General features: G+C 42.0%; 1 protein-coding gene across 7 annotated transcripts in view; it reads left to right on the forward strand.

Annotated features, from left to right (window-relative positions):
• Positions 1 to 662: 662 nt before the first annotated feature.
• The window catches only part of SYBU (syntabulin), a 75,404-nt gene continuing 56,313 nt past the window's right edge, over positions 663 to 19,753 (forward strand). Inside the window, exons 1-3 of one of the 7 annotated variants that reach the window (XM_041769056.1) lie at positions 663 to 772; positions 4,354 to 4,434; positions 6,104 to 6,308. In XM_041769056.1, the coding sequence (XP_041624990.1) occupies positions 4,411 to 4,434; positions 6,104 to 6,308 (229 nt within the window). In that variant the 5' untranslated portion in view covers positions 663 to 772; positions 4,354 to 4,410. Of the gene's footprint in view, positions 773 to 3,892; positions 4,050 to 4,247; positions 4,435 to 6,103; positions 6,309 to 19,753 lie in introns of those variants that run through there. The other 6 variants (XM_041769055.1, XM_041769058.1, XM_041769060.1 and 3 more) reach the window with 6 other exon arrangements.

A 19,753-nucleotide genomic window follows, 5' to 3' on the forward strand; every position in this document is an offset into this window, starting at 1 on the left:
ACGTGTCCCCAGTTGGTTCAACACAATCACCATCCCTGTGTCTTCAGCTAGTATCTCCTCCTCTTCTCAAAAATGGGCAAAAGGCCACAAACAGCAGATGGCATTTAGGGAGGATTACCTTACGTTTGCTCCCCCATCTGGCAAGTGGAAGACTGTATCCATACCATCCTTCAAAGCAACTCCTGACCCTCAGCCTCCGGCTTTTTCCCTGGACTTTCCCTTAATTCCTGTTCTTCATCTGAGAAGTGCCTTTGACTGAAGACTCATTTGCAGAGCAGAGATAACTGACACCCTCTGAATCCACTGGATGTTCTAGCTGGCCTTGCTTCAGGTTACCCACTCCCTCTCTGTCCCAGGTACTCTCTAAGCCCCCTCCTCGGTGAGCCATCTCACAGAATTCTACTCATTACAGTTTTACAACATCAAAATCCCTTAACCATATAGTAATAATAATAATACACATAGAATCAGAGGAGGGCTGATCACTCATACATGCTTCTAAGGGAAAATGGACAGCTCTCTTTCTGGTAAGAAAAATATGGGTCTCCACTCCACCACAAAAAAAAAAAAAAAATCCCAGGATGCCCCAGAATTCAGTTTCTTCTCCTCATGACGTGTGGTAAAGCACGTCAGCTGCTCCTTGTTGCTGTGCAGATCACCCAACATCGGGTCACTGAGACAGAAGGCAGCGCTAGCTTGCACAGCTGATAGGATTAGGAGATGGTGCTTTGTCAGCCTTGACTGAGTCTGGAGAAGCCCTCAGCACACGCAGGTGAGCTATGAGGGAGAGCAGATGTGGGGGACTGTGATGGGTCTGGTTGTATGGTGCATTCGTTTTCTCTTTGCAGTGCATGTCTATGTATTGTCTTTTCTGTTAAGTTTGCAGTCTGGGGAGGGGGGTGGTGGCAGTTTCCTATCGATAAAAACCTGTCCTTCATCACATCTATTTCAGGGATTGGCCACATGTGCCTCACAGGATTTTTGTGAGGCTCAAATGAGATTACATATGTGAAAGAGCTCTGAAAATATAAAGTTTTGTGCAGATGAAAGATATCATTCATTTAATTATAAATTTTGCATTAACAAAGAATTAAATAATAGATCCCAAATTTGGGGGCGTAATTACCTGTATGTACTCCTTTTCCCCCAATCTATAACACCCTGCCTCCCTTTCCTTCCGAGGCCCGGACAGGGATATTATTTATAATCTTGAAGGGTTTTAGCTTTCTAAAGCAGTTGATAGTCTCTAAAAAGCAGCATTACATTCATTTCTAAAGGAAAAACCACAAAATTACAAAACAACAAAATAAGTAAGTAGCAATGGAAAGTGATGCATGAGAATATTTTAAAGCAGATGAAAGATGAATATAATATACTCGATTAGATTATATCTTTTTGATGATATAATCCAAACCCTATAAGACATTATTCTTAATGACGTGAGAAACACTTGAATGAAATTAAAGGGAGCATAGATATTATCATTTTTAAAACTTGCCTTTTAGAACAGCAGAAAAACAGGCTTGTGTTCCAAAAGTACAGAGCAAAGAGACGTTAGAACACTAAATCATCAGCCTTTCCTTCTGCAGGTTGCTATGGTGACAGCAGGGCTACTGCACAGCCTCTCACTGCCTGCACTTCTGCAGTAAAAGCTTTCATTGAACACATGTTGGATTTTTAAGGCACACACCCCATCATCAAATACAAAGACATATTGGAAGTGGCTTTATGAGTCATTTGCAAAACAGAATTGTGCCTATTTTCTTTATTCTGTATCGATGGGCTCCTAATGGGGTTATAAAATTCACTCATTCGTTCATTCGTTCATCAGACTGTTGTATATTGAGCACCTATTATTGCATGACGGGACCTGTACTAGGCACTGCCTATGACCCCTGGTGAAGACAGGCAAATAAGTGGGGAATTCGGAAACAAGATTATTAACAGCTCTCCCAGGGTACTTAAAAAACAAGTGTCCTGCATATATGTAAGGACTGACCTTGGAGGATCAGGGGAGGTTTCCTGGAAGACGCTGTCTCTAAAATGAAACTTAATGTATCTTTAGGAGTCGAAGAGGATTAAGGAGAGTGAGATGCAAGAAATGCTCTAGACAAAAGAGACCAGCATGTGAACAGTCTAGAGGAATGAGAAAGCATGATACTTCCAGAGAATTGAAAGTTCTACACTCTGAGTGTTAGTGTTATCCATGTGAATGTAAAGGCAGAGTAGCCAAGGGGTGGGGGTAGGTAAAGGAGAGAGGGTGGGTGGATGAGGAGTGGCAACACAAGACCAGATCATAAAAGGCCTCTCTGCCACATTCAGGAGTTTGAATATTATTTGGAGGACAACTGAGAAGTCATTAATGGGTGTTAATGAAGAAACATAGCTTGATTTGGTGGTTCTGAAAAGGCCTCGTGGAAAAATTTAAGAACTGGCAAGAAAGGAAAAAAAGGCAAAATTGGAAGCAAGACAACTCCAGTTAGACCACTGCTACAATAATCTGGGATGTTTGTGGTTTAGACTCTAAATGAAAATAGTAGAGTTGAACAGTGGGCAGAAGTAATCAGACTCAAGATATTAGTACTGGAGTAGCATGGAGATGACTTGGTGGTTTCTGCCATGTGGGGGCCATGTGAGGGAGATGAAAAAGTCAAGAATGACTCTGAGGTTCTGACTGGGGCAACTCAGTGTGGGCTTTTCTACCCTTAGGCCCCCAGACTCAATTCTCAGTTCTCCGTAGGGAACTTAGAAGCACCTTTTGGCCTTAACAGTACATCCCTGTGTCATAGTATGTGTGTCCTTGAGCTCATAATTTTGGAAATAACATTGTAGGAATCATCCTGGACCATCAGTTTCCTGAAATCCTTATCTAAGACAGTGTGGGTATAGAAAGTATGATGAATTAGAAATCACCCCCTCCCTCCAGATAAAGGATTCTTAGATTACCAAACTCACTGCTTAAGAAATCTAAGTAGATTGAAAAGGCAGGAAGATGTATGGGATAAAATTTCTTTAGGGATTTAGGAAAAAGACAAATTGATTTCGCTAATCCTCTGATTTCAGGCTCTCTCAACTCACACTGCTTATTCCTAGATTTGAGATTTGAGGACCTCAGAAAAATGCTATTTGGAGGGCAGACAAATGGGGATGGTGGTGGTTCAAACACAATTTTCAAGGATTATAGTCCTCCCATGTATAACACTGGGTGTAAGGATCAGACTGCTTCCTGTCCACATTGCTGCTAAAAATATCCTTCAATTCTGAAAGAAGGGCGTCTAAGTCATCCTTAATGTTGAGTTCCATCACTAGATAAGATTATAGCGAGTGTTCATAAGAAGGCCCATGAACTAGCTGTTGGTTTCTATTTTAAGTCCTCCGTTGGACAGGGTTTTGAGCTTTTTTGAACAAAATTGAATGCCTCACAAATGCTTTTTCTGCCTGTCAAGTAAGAGGCCACAGGAAATATTGAAGGGGTGACTTAATGGGCCTTTGTAAAATTCTGTTCAATAAAGTGGGGACAGCTGTTTTGTTTTCCCCATCTAATCCTCACAGCTACCCTCAAGGTAGGTATTATTATCCGTCGATTTAACGGGGATAGACTCAAGTCCGGAGAGGTCCGACTTCGCGGTGAAGCGCTCAGCTGGGAGGGGGCTGGGGCTGCCGAGCAGCCGGTCTGCGGCCAGTTCAGGTGTAGGGTCCTTCCCCTTGCCCTGTGCCTGGGGCTCATTCCAGGCGCTGCGGGGCAGAGACGGAGAAGAGGCCTCCCCGCCCTTGGGAAGCGGCCTGCGGCTCGTTCCCGGCCCTTCTGCCCCCCCCCCCCCATCCCTGACCCAGACGCTGTGTCAGTCCTGCAGCACCGGCTTGGCTGGGGGCCGGGTGCAGGGGCCCGCCCCGCCGCTCGGGCGAGGTAACCGGGAGCCGCACGGCGACTTGCAGCCGGGACGGCGGGGGGGCCGCGAGGGAAGAACTTTCTCCATTTTGGCCCTCGGGGATGTCGCAGCTTTCTCCGCTCTCCTGCCAGACGGACACCCCCTGCAGCCGGACCCCAGGTGCCAAAGAGGGGGCGGGCGCCTCCCGGCTGGGGGTGCGGGCCGCGGCCTGCCCGTGGGGGTCGGGCGGGCGGCGCCAGCGGTCGCCGGGGTCGGGCAGGTGAGGGAGGAGGCGGGGAGGCGGGGAGGCGGCGGCACCACGTGTCCGGCCGGGGCGGGGCGGCGCGGCGGGGCGCGCCCTCGGAGCCCGGCGCACGGCGGCCGCGGCGAGGGGGGCCCGCAGCCCGCAGCCCGCCCCCCGCCCCCGCAGCCCGCGCCCGCGCCCGCGCCCGCTCAGCGCAGCGTCCGCGCTCCGTGCCCGCAGGTGCCTCCTCCCGGACGGCGGCCGCGGCGGCGCGGGGACCCGGCGGGCGGCAGAGCGATGGGACCCCTTCGGGAGCCCAAGGTAAGGAGGGCACGTCGGGGGACGGGCGGCAGCCTCCGCGGGCGCCGGAGACGCAGAGGGAGGGTGGGCGCCGCGGGCAGTGGGCGAGCGGGGTGAGCCGGGGGGGGCGGGGGGGGACGCTGGGAGGGCAGAGGGGCATCCGCTCAGGTGCTGCGACCGGGATGGCACAGCAGGAAAAGATTTGAGGGGTTGACGTGTGGACGCGAGGACTAAAAGATGACTTCGGAGGGTTAATCCCGTCTCCTGAAATTGGGGATTGGGGATCCGGCTCCCAAACGATGCCTGGTGTGTGATGAGAATAAAAAGGATCCGGTGACGGCAATAGGGTCCCCAGCGTGCCAGCAGCCCAGCATCGGTCCAGGGTCTGCAGTGTGCCGAGGGCGGGTGACGTGGGATACCTGCTGGGTGACTGATGCGCAGCGCGGGTCCAGCGGCTGGGCGCGGCTTTCGCCCTGGATGGGCTGGATGCCTGAGCGGCCTCAGGAGCTTTCCCCTCGGTTCCTGCGCTGTGCAGACCTCCCGAGGTGTTGACTTTGGCAGCGACCCTGCCTGGTGAGCCGCGGGGAAATGGGCGGGAGGTCATGTTTCCAAACACTGTTTGTTACCCAATCCAAAGGCCTTTTTGGATTGCAGAGCTTGGAGGGAGCGGTGAGTTTTTTGCGAAGGGCTCCTCCTAGGAATCCATTTTAATTAGGCAGGGTGGTGGTGACCCCGAAAAACACTGGGCTTAAGGCTCATTCTACATCTAGGTGATATGCCTCATTGCATAAGCTTTTAGCCTCAGTTTCCTCATCTGTAAATAGGGATTTAAGTTGGGGTTGTAAAGATCAAATGCAATAACGGTTGGGAAAGCACTTCAAAAATTGGAAAACCTTGCCAAGATAATACTTTTTATGCATTTTTAAAACCAAGCCATCGCCCTCTGTGTTTAATTCTGTGTTTTTTTAAGGGGAGAGAGAGAGAAAACGCTCTTCTCCTGGGTGTCCTGTAAGGAAAACAAAAGCTAAACATGATGTTAAAGGTGGAGCCATCTTACTGGGTATTGGATTTTTGTTTGCTTTTCTGTTGGCAAAAAGCCTTGTGTACCAGGATATTAATGAATAATTAAGATCCTGGCCAGAAGAGGAGGGATTTGAAAGATAAGTCTGCATGATCTATCGGGAAAGAATTGTTCCAGGTATATAGGGACTGCTCTGTGAGCAGACTGGAAAGCAGAAATCAAATTGTCACAGCTAATTCAGGGAAAGCAAAATGGAAGTCTAGAGGAAATCAGGTAACAAGCTGGAGTGTACTGTGAGTAATAAAGAACCTTTGAGAGAAGTAGAAGCTTGAATGTGATAGAAAAAACCCAAAGTGGGAAGGTGAGTTAGGAATCGCATGGGTGAATGGAATGGCTTTTCTGCTAATGGGTGGAAGAGTGTGTGTGTGTGTGTATGTGTGCACGCGCATCATGCACACACACCTATTCTCAAGTATGCTCTTCAGTAGATTGGAAAGATCAGCTCAGTGGCAGAGTTTTGGTGCTCATTTAAGCAGCTGAGATAAGGACTGCTCTGTGAAGATTCAATATTCAGAAATGTGATTTCATAGACAGCCCAGAAGAAACAAACAAGAGTTAAGAGGAGGAAACAAGTTTCCTATTGTTTTCTTTTTAATGTCCAATTTTGAGAAGGAGCAGAGAGTGCAGCATCATGAGAAGGAGATTTCCCGAAGCCGAATTCCCCGTTTGATTCTTCGGCCCCATCTGCCCCAGCAACAGCACAAAGTGTCCCCCGCCTCTGAGTCTCCCTTCTCTGAGGAAGAGAGCAGAGAGTTCAACGCCAGCAGCTCTGGGCGCTCAGCGAGGACCATTAGCAGCAATAGCTTCTGCTCAGGTATAGTACCCATGGAAGCCACACACAATCAAGAAGTGTGTGCTCTGCTGGTGCATTGTGAATGGGCTGGAGTGTGCCCCTTAGAGCCTACATCTACACTTCTGTTATCAGGATGAATTGTCCTAGGTTGCACCTTTTTTGACCACTTTTGACCTTCACATACAGCAGGTTCATTTGGTTCAACCCTAATGGAAATTTGCACCTGTTTTAGATGTTCTTCTAGTTTATAATTTACTACATGAGCTCTAACTTTTGTTCCTGTGACTCTTTTAAAAACTATTCCTTCAATAAATCTGGGAAATGTATTAGCTTGCGTTTTTATACAAGCAACCTTTCTAAGCCTGCGCACATCTGATTATAGAATCCCCAAAGATGAAACAACTCCTAATAGGTGAGGTCAGGGTCAAGGAGGTTTATGTCCCAGGGCCGGCCTGACCTTGTAGTTTAGAGGGAAAAAACACGAGCTTTGTAATCTGCCAGACCTGAGATGGAATCCTTGACCTTTGCAGCATTTTAGAAGCTTAATAACCTTGGGTAGGTTGCTTAACCTCCGTAAGCCTCAGTTATTATATCCATAAAATGGAATCATCACCTACCTTATAGAGCTGCTGTAAGGTTGAATGACCTGAAAGTACTCCCTAGTCCAGTGCCTGGCTGATAGAAATGCTTAGTAAATGATGGTTCTTAAAAAGATGAACTAGGGATGTCAGTTTGAGCACATGATTTAGGAAGTTTCCTTATAGTTGTGAACACGTTTGGTAAAGGCACAAATCTCTTCAGAGCTCCTGATGATCACTTAACAGAACCTGTTATGACCCATGAAAGGACATGACTTCGAACAACTTGCATTCTTTAGGAAGTATCAGAAAATTGGATGAAATTTAAAAGAGTGACTGTCTTGTGAGTAATGAAGAATGTCTCATAGTGGATATTCTTTAGAGCTTATTTAGGGAAAATGTAATTAGGAGGTTAACACAGGTATGAGAAGGGACATGTGAATCAAGATGCCATGATTAATGCCCCATTTTAGCAGGTTCCGATATTCCATTATTTTTGTATCCAGTATGTTTTTCAGGGTTCCTTTAAGTGCAGCTTTGGATTTCTTAACGTAATTTCATGAAATCTATCCCATGTGTAAATTGTACATTGGAAATACTATGCTACCATTTTTTTTTTCCTCTGTAAAGCCTCAGACTCTCTCTTGATTCTGGAAAAAAAAATTCTATCAAAATATATTTTAGAGTTTGTTTCTTGCCATTTGGCTTATATGAATCTAGCTTAAAATGAAGACCCACTGATGGTTGTTTGATACTCTTCCAAGGAGAAAACACGAAGATACCTAAAACCTGGAAACATGTTTGCAGAAGGCAGTGCTGCTTGCTTTAACTCCATTTTGGAGCTCAGGCATTGTTTTGTCAGAGTGTGGGTGAACCCAGGGGATATCATTTCAAACTGACACTCTTTGTTTACATAACTCCATTACACATTTATCCCTGATATCTTCTCTAATATGGACTTCAGGGTGAGTAGTGTTGGGAAAAAAAAAAAAAGGGATGGTTGAAACAAAAGAAAAATTCTACATATGTTTTAGAAAATACATTAGGCAAACCAATACAATAACTAATTTTGGTTATGACTCACTCTCTCCAAGACCTATTCCTGGATGATCTCTCCTTCCCAGGAGACCCATCTCCCACTAAGGCCATAATGCTGTACATGAAAATCGAAAGCAGATATTGATCCTTCCGCCATTAAGTAGCTGAGAATTGAGTGAAAGAAGCATCTAATTATGGGCATCTATAAACCGGTCTTTCCATCTTTGGCCTTGCATCCTGCCTCCAGGTAGGATTCCCTCTCTTCCTAGGCCTCATCTTTCTGTGTCGGTGCTTCCCCAAGGTTTGGGTCCATCCCTTTCATTCTCTGCCTTCCTTTCCTCTGATACACCCCTACCCCACAACAGCTTTGAGTGCTGGGCTGACGAAAATTGACGGGAGCCCCCTTTGGGGGCGTGTTAATGATGCTTTAGGAGGTCAGTTGGTGGATGGGAAATAAATGGGTTTAGTTCTATGGGGAGCATTAAAGCTACAGGCATTGAGGTAGAGAATGTAAAACATGTCTACCAGCAGGGGGAAATAGCTGGTTTTAATCCAGCCACTTTAACACTGAGGCCAGAATGTGTGTTGGCTGCTTCATCATGGCATTTAAGTTACAGACCAAGGTACATGCAAATGTGAAAAATGCCATCCTCTGCTAGGATTAACCTAAACTAATTTAGAGGTGTCTGTTGCTGCTGCAGCTTCATAACCTTATGGTGATCATTATGTTTTAGCTTGTGTTCTTTAAAAATCATCAAATTCATCAATGTGAAAGGGGACATGCAGAGTTAGGGGGATTCCTGTAATTTGAAAACTACATTTTCAGAACTGCAAACTGGACTCTTTCCCCAAATTTGTGTCAAAGGCATTAATTGTGAAGAGCATCATATGTTCTAAGATATTCAGTTTTTTAAAAAAGGATGTGGTGAGTTTACATGAAACTAAATTTACCTAATACAAAGAATTATCCTTTATTTCGAGAGTCTGGCTTCCCTATCCTTTATATATTACATAAGGAATATATATATATGTATATATATGTACACACATATACAATACAATATATATACATATATACATATACAATACATATGTATACACACATACATATTTATATAAATATGTTGCATTTATTTATACATGTTTATATATATCCTATCCTTTATATATTACATATATATGTTTTTCATAATGTTATATTTTATTATAACAAAAGTCATGATGGTGGATGGTGGTTAAACTTGAGCAAAATAAATGACAACTAACTGTATGTTGGTGTGTTTTCCACATCTACCTTATGTTTTCCTTTTAATTTTACTGATCTGTGAAATTAAAAGACCAGAAAGCATGTATTTTCAAAGTGACCTGTCCATTTTTGCCTACTCTCTCTATTCCTTCCCCCACTCCACTGCCTTCCCCTTATCTTCCCAAGGGAGTCTTGACAAGGAACATTTAATGACTTGATATTCTATATGCTAATTTGTATGTTGTATCTATCTCATTTCAGAGAGGAGTTGTGTGTGACCTTTTGCAATTCATTTGGGGTGTATCCCCAAAGAGCGTTTCTTTTAATAGCTTCTTATTAACAGAATTTCTTGGAAGATATGCGTATATTTTGTTCATCAGCACGTACATTTTGCACTCCCATAACATTCTCCTGATGAGTCTGTTCTTTACAGTTTGTTTTTAGTCTTAGTCACTGTGACCTTAATTGGGTACAGTTAAGTTTATATGATATTGGAGGCCAGGCCCGATTTTGTGTGCATGGCAAGCAAAATATATATTCGTAGTAATATTAACTGAAGTTTGAAAAAAAAGAATTCAGAAGGAAGTACAGTTAATAATAAGTCAGTAGAAAGAAAACATCTGCTTTCATGTCCCCTCTTTTTTTTTTTTTAAGATTTATTCATGTATTTGAGAGAGAGAGAAGGAGGAAGGGCACAGGGAAAGAGAGAGAGGATCTCAAGCAGACTCCCTGCTGCTTGCGGAGCCCAATACATGTGGGCTCAACCCCACATCTCCGAGATCGTGACCTGAGCTGAAATCAAAGAGTTGAACACTTAAATGACTGAGCCACCCAGGCGTCCCCCCTCTTTTATTTTTAAATAGTTTTTTTAATCCAGTGTTTTGGCATGACGTCAGCCCATTTTCTGTCCCCGCAACCCACTGCAACTTGTTTCTCATTGTAACATACCCATGAATTGATAAAACTCACCTTTGTGATTTGTGTCTCGGGTGTGACCCATTGAATCTAGGCCTCTGACAATTTTCCTTCCCTTTCTTCATTGGTAGTGGATTCTGTTTGTCACCCTACTGTGGCTCCAGCCACTCTTGGAAAAGCCCCTGACACGGGTAAGTCAGCCAGTCACCTCCATCAGTCACCTGATGTGGTTAGCAGCATGCTGTGCATTCCTCCTTGCTTAGTTGTGGTAATAATTACCCCTTGCAGCTGGAAGGCAGATGGATCTCTGGGTTTTATTCTAGTTCTCCTGGGGGTGCCTTGTAAGCATGGCAGGTAGAACAAATTATGTGTAGAGAACCCTGGTTGTTTTATGGGAGACCAGTGATTTCTTGAAGTTACCTCCATGTTGTGAATATACACACATAGATACGTAGACAAGTTTGTGATTTCACCTGTTAAAAACATGTGCCGGGTCTGTACACTAAATGGTCAGAATCCAAGATTCTTTGCAGTTGAGTCCTGAGTAAGGTGTTTGTGGAGAGTATTTTGGATTTTACAGTGGCTGGAAAGAAATCCTTCTTTGAGCGCCAGTGACCTAGAGGTAATCATTGCTGCTGTTTGTGGGAAGGACAATTAAGGCAAATTACAACCTGTTGAGTGCCCTGCTATGACATGACAGTACCTCCAGAAATTTGCCAGGCTTGTCAAACAGAAATATTTCTGCTTTGCTTTTGTCCAGTTGAGGAAACTTGGCATCTGGATAGAGTAAACCTTTGAACCCAATAATCAGGATGGAGGTGAACTGCTTCAACTGAAGTGAGCTATAATACTGAATTACATTAAAATTGAATGACTGCCAACCTGCTGTGACAAAAAAAAAAAAAAAAAAAACAAAGACCCTAAGACTTTAGTATCATTTTAATGATTAGGGGACCCAGGCACTATTGCATAATAGAGATTTCAAGTGCTTAGCTGCCTCAGCTGCAGAAATAAGTATCTAAAGATATAGGTTACAAATGAAGGGTACCTGGGCAGTATTTCTTTGAGGATATAGTGACTGCAGTTAGGAGGGCAAGAGAAAAAAATTTTTTTTGCCATCTAATAAAAGAAATACATAGCAGTGGGGACAATGAATGGTAATCGTGATGGAATTGCACCGTGCCTAAGAGCAAGTTATGGTTCTTAACATGAAAATCTTTTATGTACTGAAATACTAACATTGTTCTAAAACAATGTTTTAGAACAATGAGAAACAATGAATTGTTTCTCAATTTCAGAGAATGGTTTTGTCTACTTTTGAATCCTCAGGAAAACTTGTTTAATACTTGGGGCTTTGGCCCCACCCTAACCTATTATCACAGAATGGGAGGACCCAGGAATCTGTTGTGTGTGGTTTTTTTTTTTTTGTTTTTTTTTTTTTTTTGGCTTTCCAGATGACTCTTATGCCTCATGAAGTCTGAGGTTCAGTCCTTTGTGGTCTGTGTGGGTTTGGGAATTTTGGATGAGGGATGTGAGGAGCCTACCCCAGTGGCTTCACAAAATGAAGAAAGATCAAAGATGACAGAACTGATGACCAGACACACTAAACTCATGGCATGCGGCAAGAAAAATGCCTCTGCATTCCCTGGAAATGATAGCTTCTCACTCTGTTTTTACAATTCCTGTGTCATTAGTCTTAGCATTAATATTCCTTGTATCTACATTATTGGTGTAACTTGTGTCCAAATAGTAGACAGGTACAGGGGAAGGAGAAAGCATTTTCTTCCTTTATTTTCCCAAATAATCCTTTCTCTAGATTTACCATCTCTAGCATACTTCTAACTCTTTTGCATTTACTTTCTTTGGTATTAGGATGATTCGGGATATACTGAAAGTAGGTATACTGGGTACACTGTTGGTGAATACCCAGTGGATTCATTGAAAGAGAAAAAGAGAAACTAACCTAGGAGTAACAGGATATTCACCATTTTTTGCAAGCTTCCACAAAAAATGTAGTATCCAGTAAGCATTTATTAAATGCCTACTGAGGATCAGAATTGTGCTGAAGCAACGATAATGAATAAAACACAGAGAATGAAAAATCAATTATATTACTGCCTTAACCCTGGTGCCAGAAAATAAGTGGGATAACACATCTTTAGAATTCTCACACAACTACCTTTACTCACTTGTTTTGTTTCCCTGTCCCTTTTGCCTACACCCACTCTACACACACTTCCTCCTTATAATTTGAGTTTCTTGCTCCATTTATTATCCACATTGGCCTCACATTTCATAAACCCAAGGACTCAAAGAAGTAACATTAATTAGTGCAGTGCACTGGATAAACTGATGCCAAGAGCCTTGGCATCACAGACCTGAGTTAAAAGCACAAAATGAGATTGGAAAGGTGGGCCAGGTCAGATCAGGAAAGGTTTTATATGCTGTGCTAACCTGATTCATGAGATCAAGGATCTATACAGAAACTAGAATAGTAATATAGAAAGTGGGGCCACCTGAATAGATGACAATAAAGGGGACTCTAGAACTGGACAGCATGTGCCTCTGCTAACGATATTCAAAATTCTAAAAATTCAGGTATTTGACTAACTGCTAGCTAAGTCCCATGCATAAACAGCTGAATGTGGCTCATGGGCTGCCATTTTACAATTCCTAAAGATATTGCAGTCATGGAAGGGTTTTCAGCAGGAAAGAATTATGACTAGATTTATGATTTAGAAAAATCTTTCTGATTATGTGTTGGTCAGTATATGGACGGAAGCAGGAATGATGGTAAGGGGTCTGCCTGGTTTGAAGGCCATTGTGGCAGTCTAGTTAAAGACTGATAACATGATATATAAGAGGATTTGGGGGCTAAAACATGTGGGTCGTAGCTGCCAATTGCAAGTGGAAGGGGCAGGAAAGTGTTCTATCTCATTTTCCTCTGGATGAACACAAATGGCGTAGCAGGACTGGGGAGGACAGTGAGTCAGGTTAACAAATTCAGATGAACCATTGTTGCATTTGAGATAAAGGGAAAGATCTGGAGCTCCAAAGAGAAGTCAGAGATGTTGGTAGCTGAAGTCCATGGAGTTGATAGTATTACCTGAGGGCAGTGCATGGAGAAAGATTAGAGGCCTAAGGCCAGACCTCTGAGGTAAAACAAGAGTAGACAAAAAAAAAAAAAAAAAAGGAAATCAAGGCAACCAAGGAAGAGTTCAGAGAGGAAGGAGGAGAGCCAGGACTGACAGTGTCTCTAATGCTAATGGAAGAGTTTTGAGAAGAAAGTAGTCAGCAGTTTCTGATGTCACAGTGAAATTAAGGAAGGGGTGCACTAAAAAGTGTTCAAAGATAAATGCACTAGGTTATCAGTGTTCTTAGACAGAAATAATTCCAGAAGATCATGGAGATGGATCCTAACTGCATCAGGCCAAGATATGAATGGAAGGTGACAAATAGAGTGTAGACAACTTTTTAAAACAAGCTTAACTGGAATAGGAAAGAGTAAATAGAATAAAAAGAAGTGTTGCATTTGTAGTAAAGACAGTGTTTATCAAATGACAGGCATTTTGATAAGTTTTCTAGGCTGAGGGGAAATAGACAAAGAGACACACACAGGGAGATATATATATATATATATATAGAGAGAGAGAGAGAATATAATATATTTTATATATATATATATATATATATAGAGAGAGAGAGAGAGAGAGAAGAGTGAGCACGAGAGAGACACAGAGATGGATTGAGAGAGAACAGAAAAGTATTAACTTTGTAATAAGACTGGGGGTGGACCCAAGAAGACATGTTAGGAAGAAAAGAAAGGCTGGATGTGAATATAGGTAAGTATATTTACAGGTCAGACTAGGTAGCCGAAGGATACATTCCACATTAGGGTTTCCTCTGTCATACCACATGAGGTATGGTTTTTAAATCTGTTGAGTTACCTCAACAACTCTGTACCTTATGCTATGCTCACTGGTGTCCCTATGCAACATCCTATTGACTCTGTTCCCTGTGCTGTATCTTTTATTCCTGTGACTTATTCATTCCATAACTGGCAACCTCTGGTTCCCACTCCCCTTCACCTTTTTTTCCCTTCTCTTTCCCCTTGTCTCCCCTCTGGCCACAATGTTTGTTCTCTATATTTGTAGGTCTGAATGACTGCTCTCCCTCTTTTTAGGGAGCCCAAACCAAGCTTCCCAGTGCATACCAGTGCTCTGCATGTAGCCTCATCCAACACTCACCCCCCCCCCCCCCTCCCTGCAGAAACTCATCCTATAGGCTTTTTCCTGCTCAGTGTGAATTTTCCTGGGCCTTCCTTTTTCCTGGCTGGCTCAGTCTTTATCCTGTCTTTTGTGTGGGTGCCCTTACAGTTAGCCTTCCCCACAGACACTAACCTAACCCTCAGAATTCTTGAGCCCATGGACCCTAACTCAACCTTCTATTTACCCTGAGCTGTTTGTGAAAATTATATTTTTAATGCTAATTATTGTATTTTTTTTAAACTCAGAAGAAGTAAAACTATGCAAACACTTTGAGTGGATGTAATCACATTTATAGGTTTTATTTTGTTTTGCTTTTTGCCAAAGTGAGATCATGCTATATTGATCTGTGATCCTTTCTATTTATTTGTTAAGTGAATATTTATTGAACATCTGTTGTGGGCGAGGCACTATCCCAGAAGCTGATCTAGAGTGATGGACAGAGTTACCGACAGAACTCTTGCCATCCAGGAATGTGTATCCAGGCAGTACCTGTACCTGTCATTGCTTGTCAGCACACAGAAGTCCTCTCATTCATTGTCATGACACCACATATCCCACTCTAGAGAGGGCCATCATTTATTCAGTCATTCTTCTGTAGATGGACATTTTGTCCGTGGGGCTAACCTTCAAAATTTGGAATGTATTTTATGAATATCACTGGAAGTAGACTGTTATATGAGCATAATTCTCTTCTTTCTCTGTTCCAAAGTAAATACCGTGATACACATATATTATCTAAAACAATTTTTTTTTCAAATAGAAAAAACTCAAATGTAGCAATTGCAGGAACTCTAAGAGTATTGTTTTTTCCATAACTTTCTTCCATTTGTATCCCTTACTCCTTCCTAACTATCACTATGTTCAGATTTTCAATGAGAAAAATAGAACGGAAGGGGAAAAATCTTTACATTGCTACAAGACAGCTAACTATAATTCAGGTGTTCATAGAGTGGCTTGGAGTATCCTTGTTATAAAGTTTTCAAGAGATTACAAGATAACTTCTTGGTCTGTGTGTCTGGCTCTCTCTTCTCTTTCCTTCTGATCCTTCCAGTTCTCCTTCCATCTCCCTCTCTCCAACTTCTCCCACCAAGGAACCTTAAAAAAATAAATAACTGAGTCTTTAAGAAGGCATAGCTTAGAAACTGCAAATAAACTTGTATTGCTAAGGAGAGGGAAGGTCAGATGTATTAGTAATATGCCTATTTTGGAAAGATCATAACCCTACAAAGGACCTGGCAAAAGAAATGGAAGCCTGAGGGGCAGATTCCTTCCCCACATCTCGTCAGATGCACCTGTCTTAGGGCAGTGACATAGCCACCCTGGTTCCCCAGTTTCCACACCAGCTACTCCCTCACCAGAACTCCATAGATTCATTCCTCACACTACATTAACTATGTAGTTGGACCAAGATGTTTTCCTCTCCAAATTTCTTCTCCTCTGGCTGCTAACACAAATCAAACAACTTGCTGCTTGGAAAAAAACCAGTAGAGGCAGGCCTTTGTTTCCAATACAGCTCGAGTCCTATGAAGAAATGGAAACTTACCTCCTTTTGCTTCGTCTTCCTCTCCTGCCTAGGGCTGCACCAGAATGACGTATGAGAGCACTCGAAGCTCCAAAATAGCTCAGAAATCCTGGGAATGTTTACATGTGAGATAATTATTTTGTCTCCAAGAAACCAGAGAGACATTCATTAAATAATTACTCCACTCTCCATTTTTATAGATGTAGGTGACAAGTCTTGGTGGAAGTGCTTCATTTGCATTCCTTCCCCAGCTCATTTTCATCAGCTCACACATGCACTTGCTTGAGTATACACATTCTTAAAAGCAAATAAGCTGCTTTGACTCCTCATCTCCTTGTGCCTGCCATCATAATTCTCTGCTTCTCTTCACAGCAGAACTCCATGATTTGCCCTTGTCAAGTGTGTGGGTGACCATGCTGGCAGATCTTTCTCTCTTCTGCCCTCATTTTCCTTGACTTCTCAGAAGCACTCAACACAATTGAACAAACCTCTCCCTTAGGGAGGATTTTCCTCCTTAGCGTCTGTGGTCCCAATCCTCTGAAGTTCCTCCTGCCTCTCTAGTCACTCCTTGGGCATCATTGCTGGCTCCCCTGTCTCCCTGTCCTCATAGTGTCACGATGCCCTCTTCTCCTCCTGCCCTCCCCAAGGGTATCCATCTTTAAATTTCTCACCTGTAGGTTGGTGATGTTCCCAGCCTGTCCGCTAAGCTTCTGTCTCTCATATACAGCTGCCTACTTGATATCTTCAAGGTCATGGTTAATTTGTGCCTCAAATTTAACATATCAAAAACAGATATATATATATATATTTTTTTTTTTTTTTTTTTTTAAAGAGAGAGAGCATGAGGTAGGGAAAGGGCAGAGAGAGAGAGAGAGAGAGAAAATCTCAAGGAGACTCCACCCTCAGCACAGAGCCTGATACAGGGCTTGATCTTACAACCCTGAGATCATGACCTGGGCCAAAATCAAGAATCGGGCACTTAACTGACTGAGCTACCCAGGTGCCCCTCAAAAACAGAATTCTTGGTTTCAGCCCCTACACACTCATAAACCCATTTTTCTCTCACTCAGGTATGACCACCATGTACCTGTTGCTTATGAGAAAAACCTTGAAGACATCTTTGACTCTTCCTATTTTTCATTATCATGAGTTAAATACTTTGGATTATTTTTCCCAAATATATTCCAAATCCATCTACTTTCTTCAAAATTTTCCCTGCTACCACCTAGTCAAACCACTGTCATCTCTGATTTCCACCAGGGCCAGGGCCTCCACACATTTATTTGCTTCGGCTCATTCATTCCTAAACCACAGCATAGTGGTTAAGAAGGAGGCTTTGGACTTAGCCTGTTTGGATTCTTATCATGGTTCTACCACTTACTGACTACAACCTCAGGCTGGTGGCATAAATGCTAGTACTAGTTGTATATGCCCTCTGCAAAGCAGGATGATACTAGCCTGTTTCCAAGGGATATTAGACTGTTAATTAAGACTTGTATTAAGTGTTTCGAACATACCAGGTACTTAGTATGCACTCTGCAGATATTAGCCAGGTATATTATAATTACTACAGGGTGTCCTCCACAAGCCAAATTGTTGTCATCTGCTTAATGCACATTATGGCTTCCATCGCATTTAACATAAATTTGGGATTCCTGGTCTTATGGTCCTGTGCTCCTGTGCATGCTCAGGCTATTGCGTCCCTTCAATCTTTCATCAGCCTTCTCTCCCTCTCAACCTGCCCAACCTCCTTCCAGTTTCCTTGGTGCACAAACTCCATTGTTGTTCCCTCCGCCTGGAGTTCTTTCCCCTTCCTTTTTCATGATCATTTTTTTTTTTTTTGTCTCAGCTAGAATGACCTCTTCAGGGCCTTCCATGACAACATGTCAAATGACATAACTTCCCACCCACCCCACCTATTTAGTCTGTATGATATCACACAATTTGTTTCATTAACAGTACATCACAATCAAATATCTTCTCTATGTAATTCTTTTTTTTACTGTCTCTTTCCACCACTAGAACATAAACTTCTTCAGGACAAGGCTCTTAGAGAGTCTTGATCATCATAACATCACTAATATCTAGAAGGCTACCTGGCACATAATAGGAAATCAGTAGCTATTTGTGGAAGACTTGGATGAGTAGATGGATGGGTGAGTGGATGGGTGGGTGGATGGACGAATGGATAGGATTCTTGCACTTTAGCATTGACTATTGTATTGGGTAGTGTCACATTGAATAATACTGAAGCAAAATCACTTGTGAATTCCCACTCCAAAAAGATGCTAAAATTAGGTAAAGGATGAGAAGTTCAAATTTTCCTGTTCCAAACCTAGAATGCAAAATTATCTGAATGGCAAACATTATATGGTTACTGTGTTGAAGCAAGAATATTGGAAAACTAGAACCAGCTAAAATTTCTTGCCTCAAATTTTTGTGGCCTGTTTATTATGGGATGGCTTCTTTCTAACAGCTTCCTTTTGTCTGTTTTTAATTTGGGCCTTCCCAGAATAGCTGCTGTTTCCTCTTGGAACAAACATAGGTAGAAAAATTTAGAAAGAAACTAGCCTTTAGTGGTGGAAAAAAGCAAGGACTTTAGAGTCAGGCAAACCTGAGTTTGAATCTTGAGTCCCTTACTTGGTAGCAGTGTGACTGTGGAGTCTTTAACCTCTCTGAGCCTCATTTGTCCTACCTATAAAATATTATTAAAAATTAGTGTTATGTGATAGCTATTTAATAAATATCACTTTTATGTTTTATCTCCATCCTTTCAGTCCATTTGAATGGTTTGTGGTAAGAATTTCACAGGGTTCAGATTAACCATGAGTTTAGGCTATGACATTTTATGTCTCCATCAGACTGTCTTGAGAAATGACAGTATTGCTGGCACAGTAAGAGTACAAACACCCATAGCAGTGTTTGGCACATAGTAGGTAATAAATATTTGTTGGATGGATGAATTAAATAGTCTCGGTCATTCATAACAATCAGCTAGATTTCCCTATAGTTTAAAGTAGTGTTTCCGTAGAATAGCAGTGATTTTGTCCTCCAGATGATGCAACTGAACATTGAACAGCATCGAGCCATAATGGAATGTTTTAAGACATTATGGCAAAACCACATTTTCTTCTGCCTGACGTTATTTTTAAGTACATCTTCTGGAATTGTTTAGTTCAGCATTTTGGAAAACAAATGAGCTCTGCGATCTAATTCAAAAATGAACCAGAAGTTGTAGAAATGTTTCTTGGACTTTGAAGAAATATTTTATTTGTAATCTTTAGAACCTAGTGTTTTATTCTTGTATGTAATTGGGGCAAGGATGTTGAAGTAGAGACTTGGTCATCATAATTGCCACCAGAAGTTTGATAACAGTGGTTGGTAGGCACTTCAATTAAATATCAGGAAATTATGTAATACACACACACGCACACACACACACACACACTTTGGGCAATCTTAATCCTTTAAGATGTGGATTTTAAATGTATATATACACAAAAGCATATATATATTCACTTTGCAAAAACTATTCATTGCTTTCAAAATTTTGTCAAAAAAACATTGCAAAGTAATGTGGAAAGAATAGATTTCCTAAAATTTTTCTTAAGTAATAATAATAAATTTAACATCTAACCTCACACTGCCTTTTAAAATGAACTCTAAATGGATTAAATTTGAATGAAAAATGAAACTCTAAATATCTAGAAGAAAGTATAAGTAAATATTTGATTGATTTTGGAGTGAAGAAGGATATTCTAAGTATTAAAAGATTGGAAGAAATCGCAAAGGAAAATATGGAGAGATTTGACAACTAAAAAGAGAAAGAGGTTTGAATGTTAAAACATAATAAATTAAAAACAAACAATAAACTCAATGAAATATAACAAAGGGCTAAT

Source organism: Vulpes lagopus, chromosome 9 (assembly GCF_018345385.1).
Source record: "Vulpes lagopus strain Blue_001 chromosome 9, ASM1834538v1, whole genome shotgun sequence".
Classification (NCBI taxonomy): domain Eukaryota; kingdom Metazoa; phylum Chordata; class Mammalia; order Carnivora; family Canidae; genus Vulpes; species Vulpes lagopus.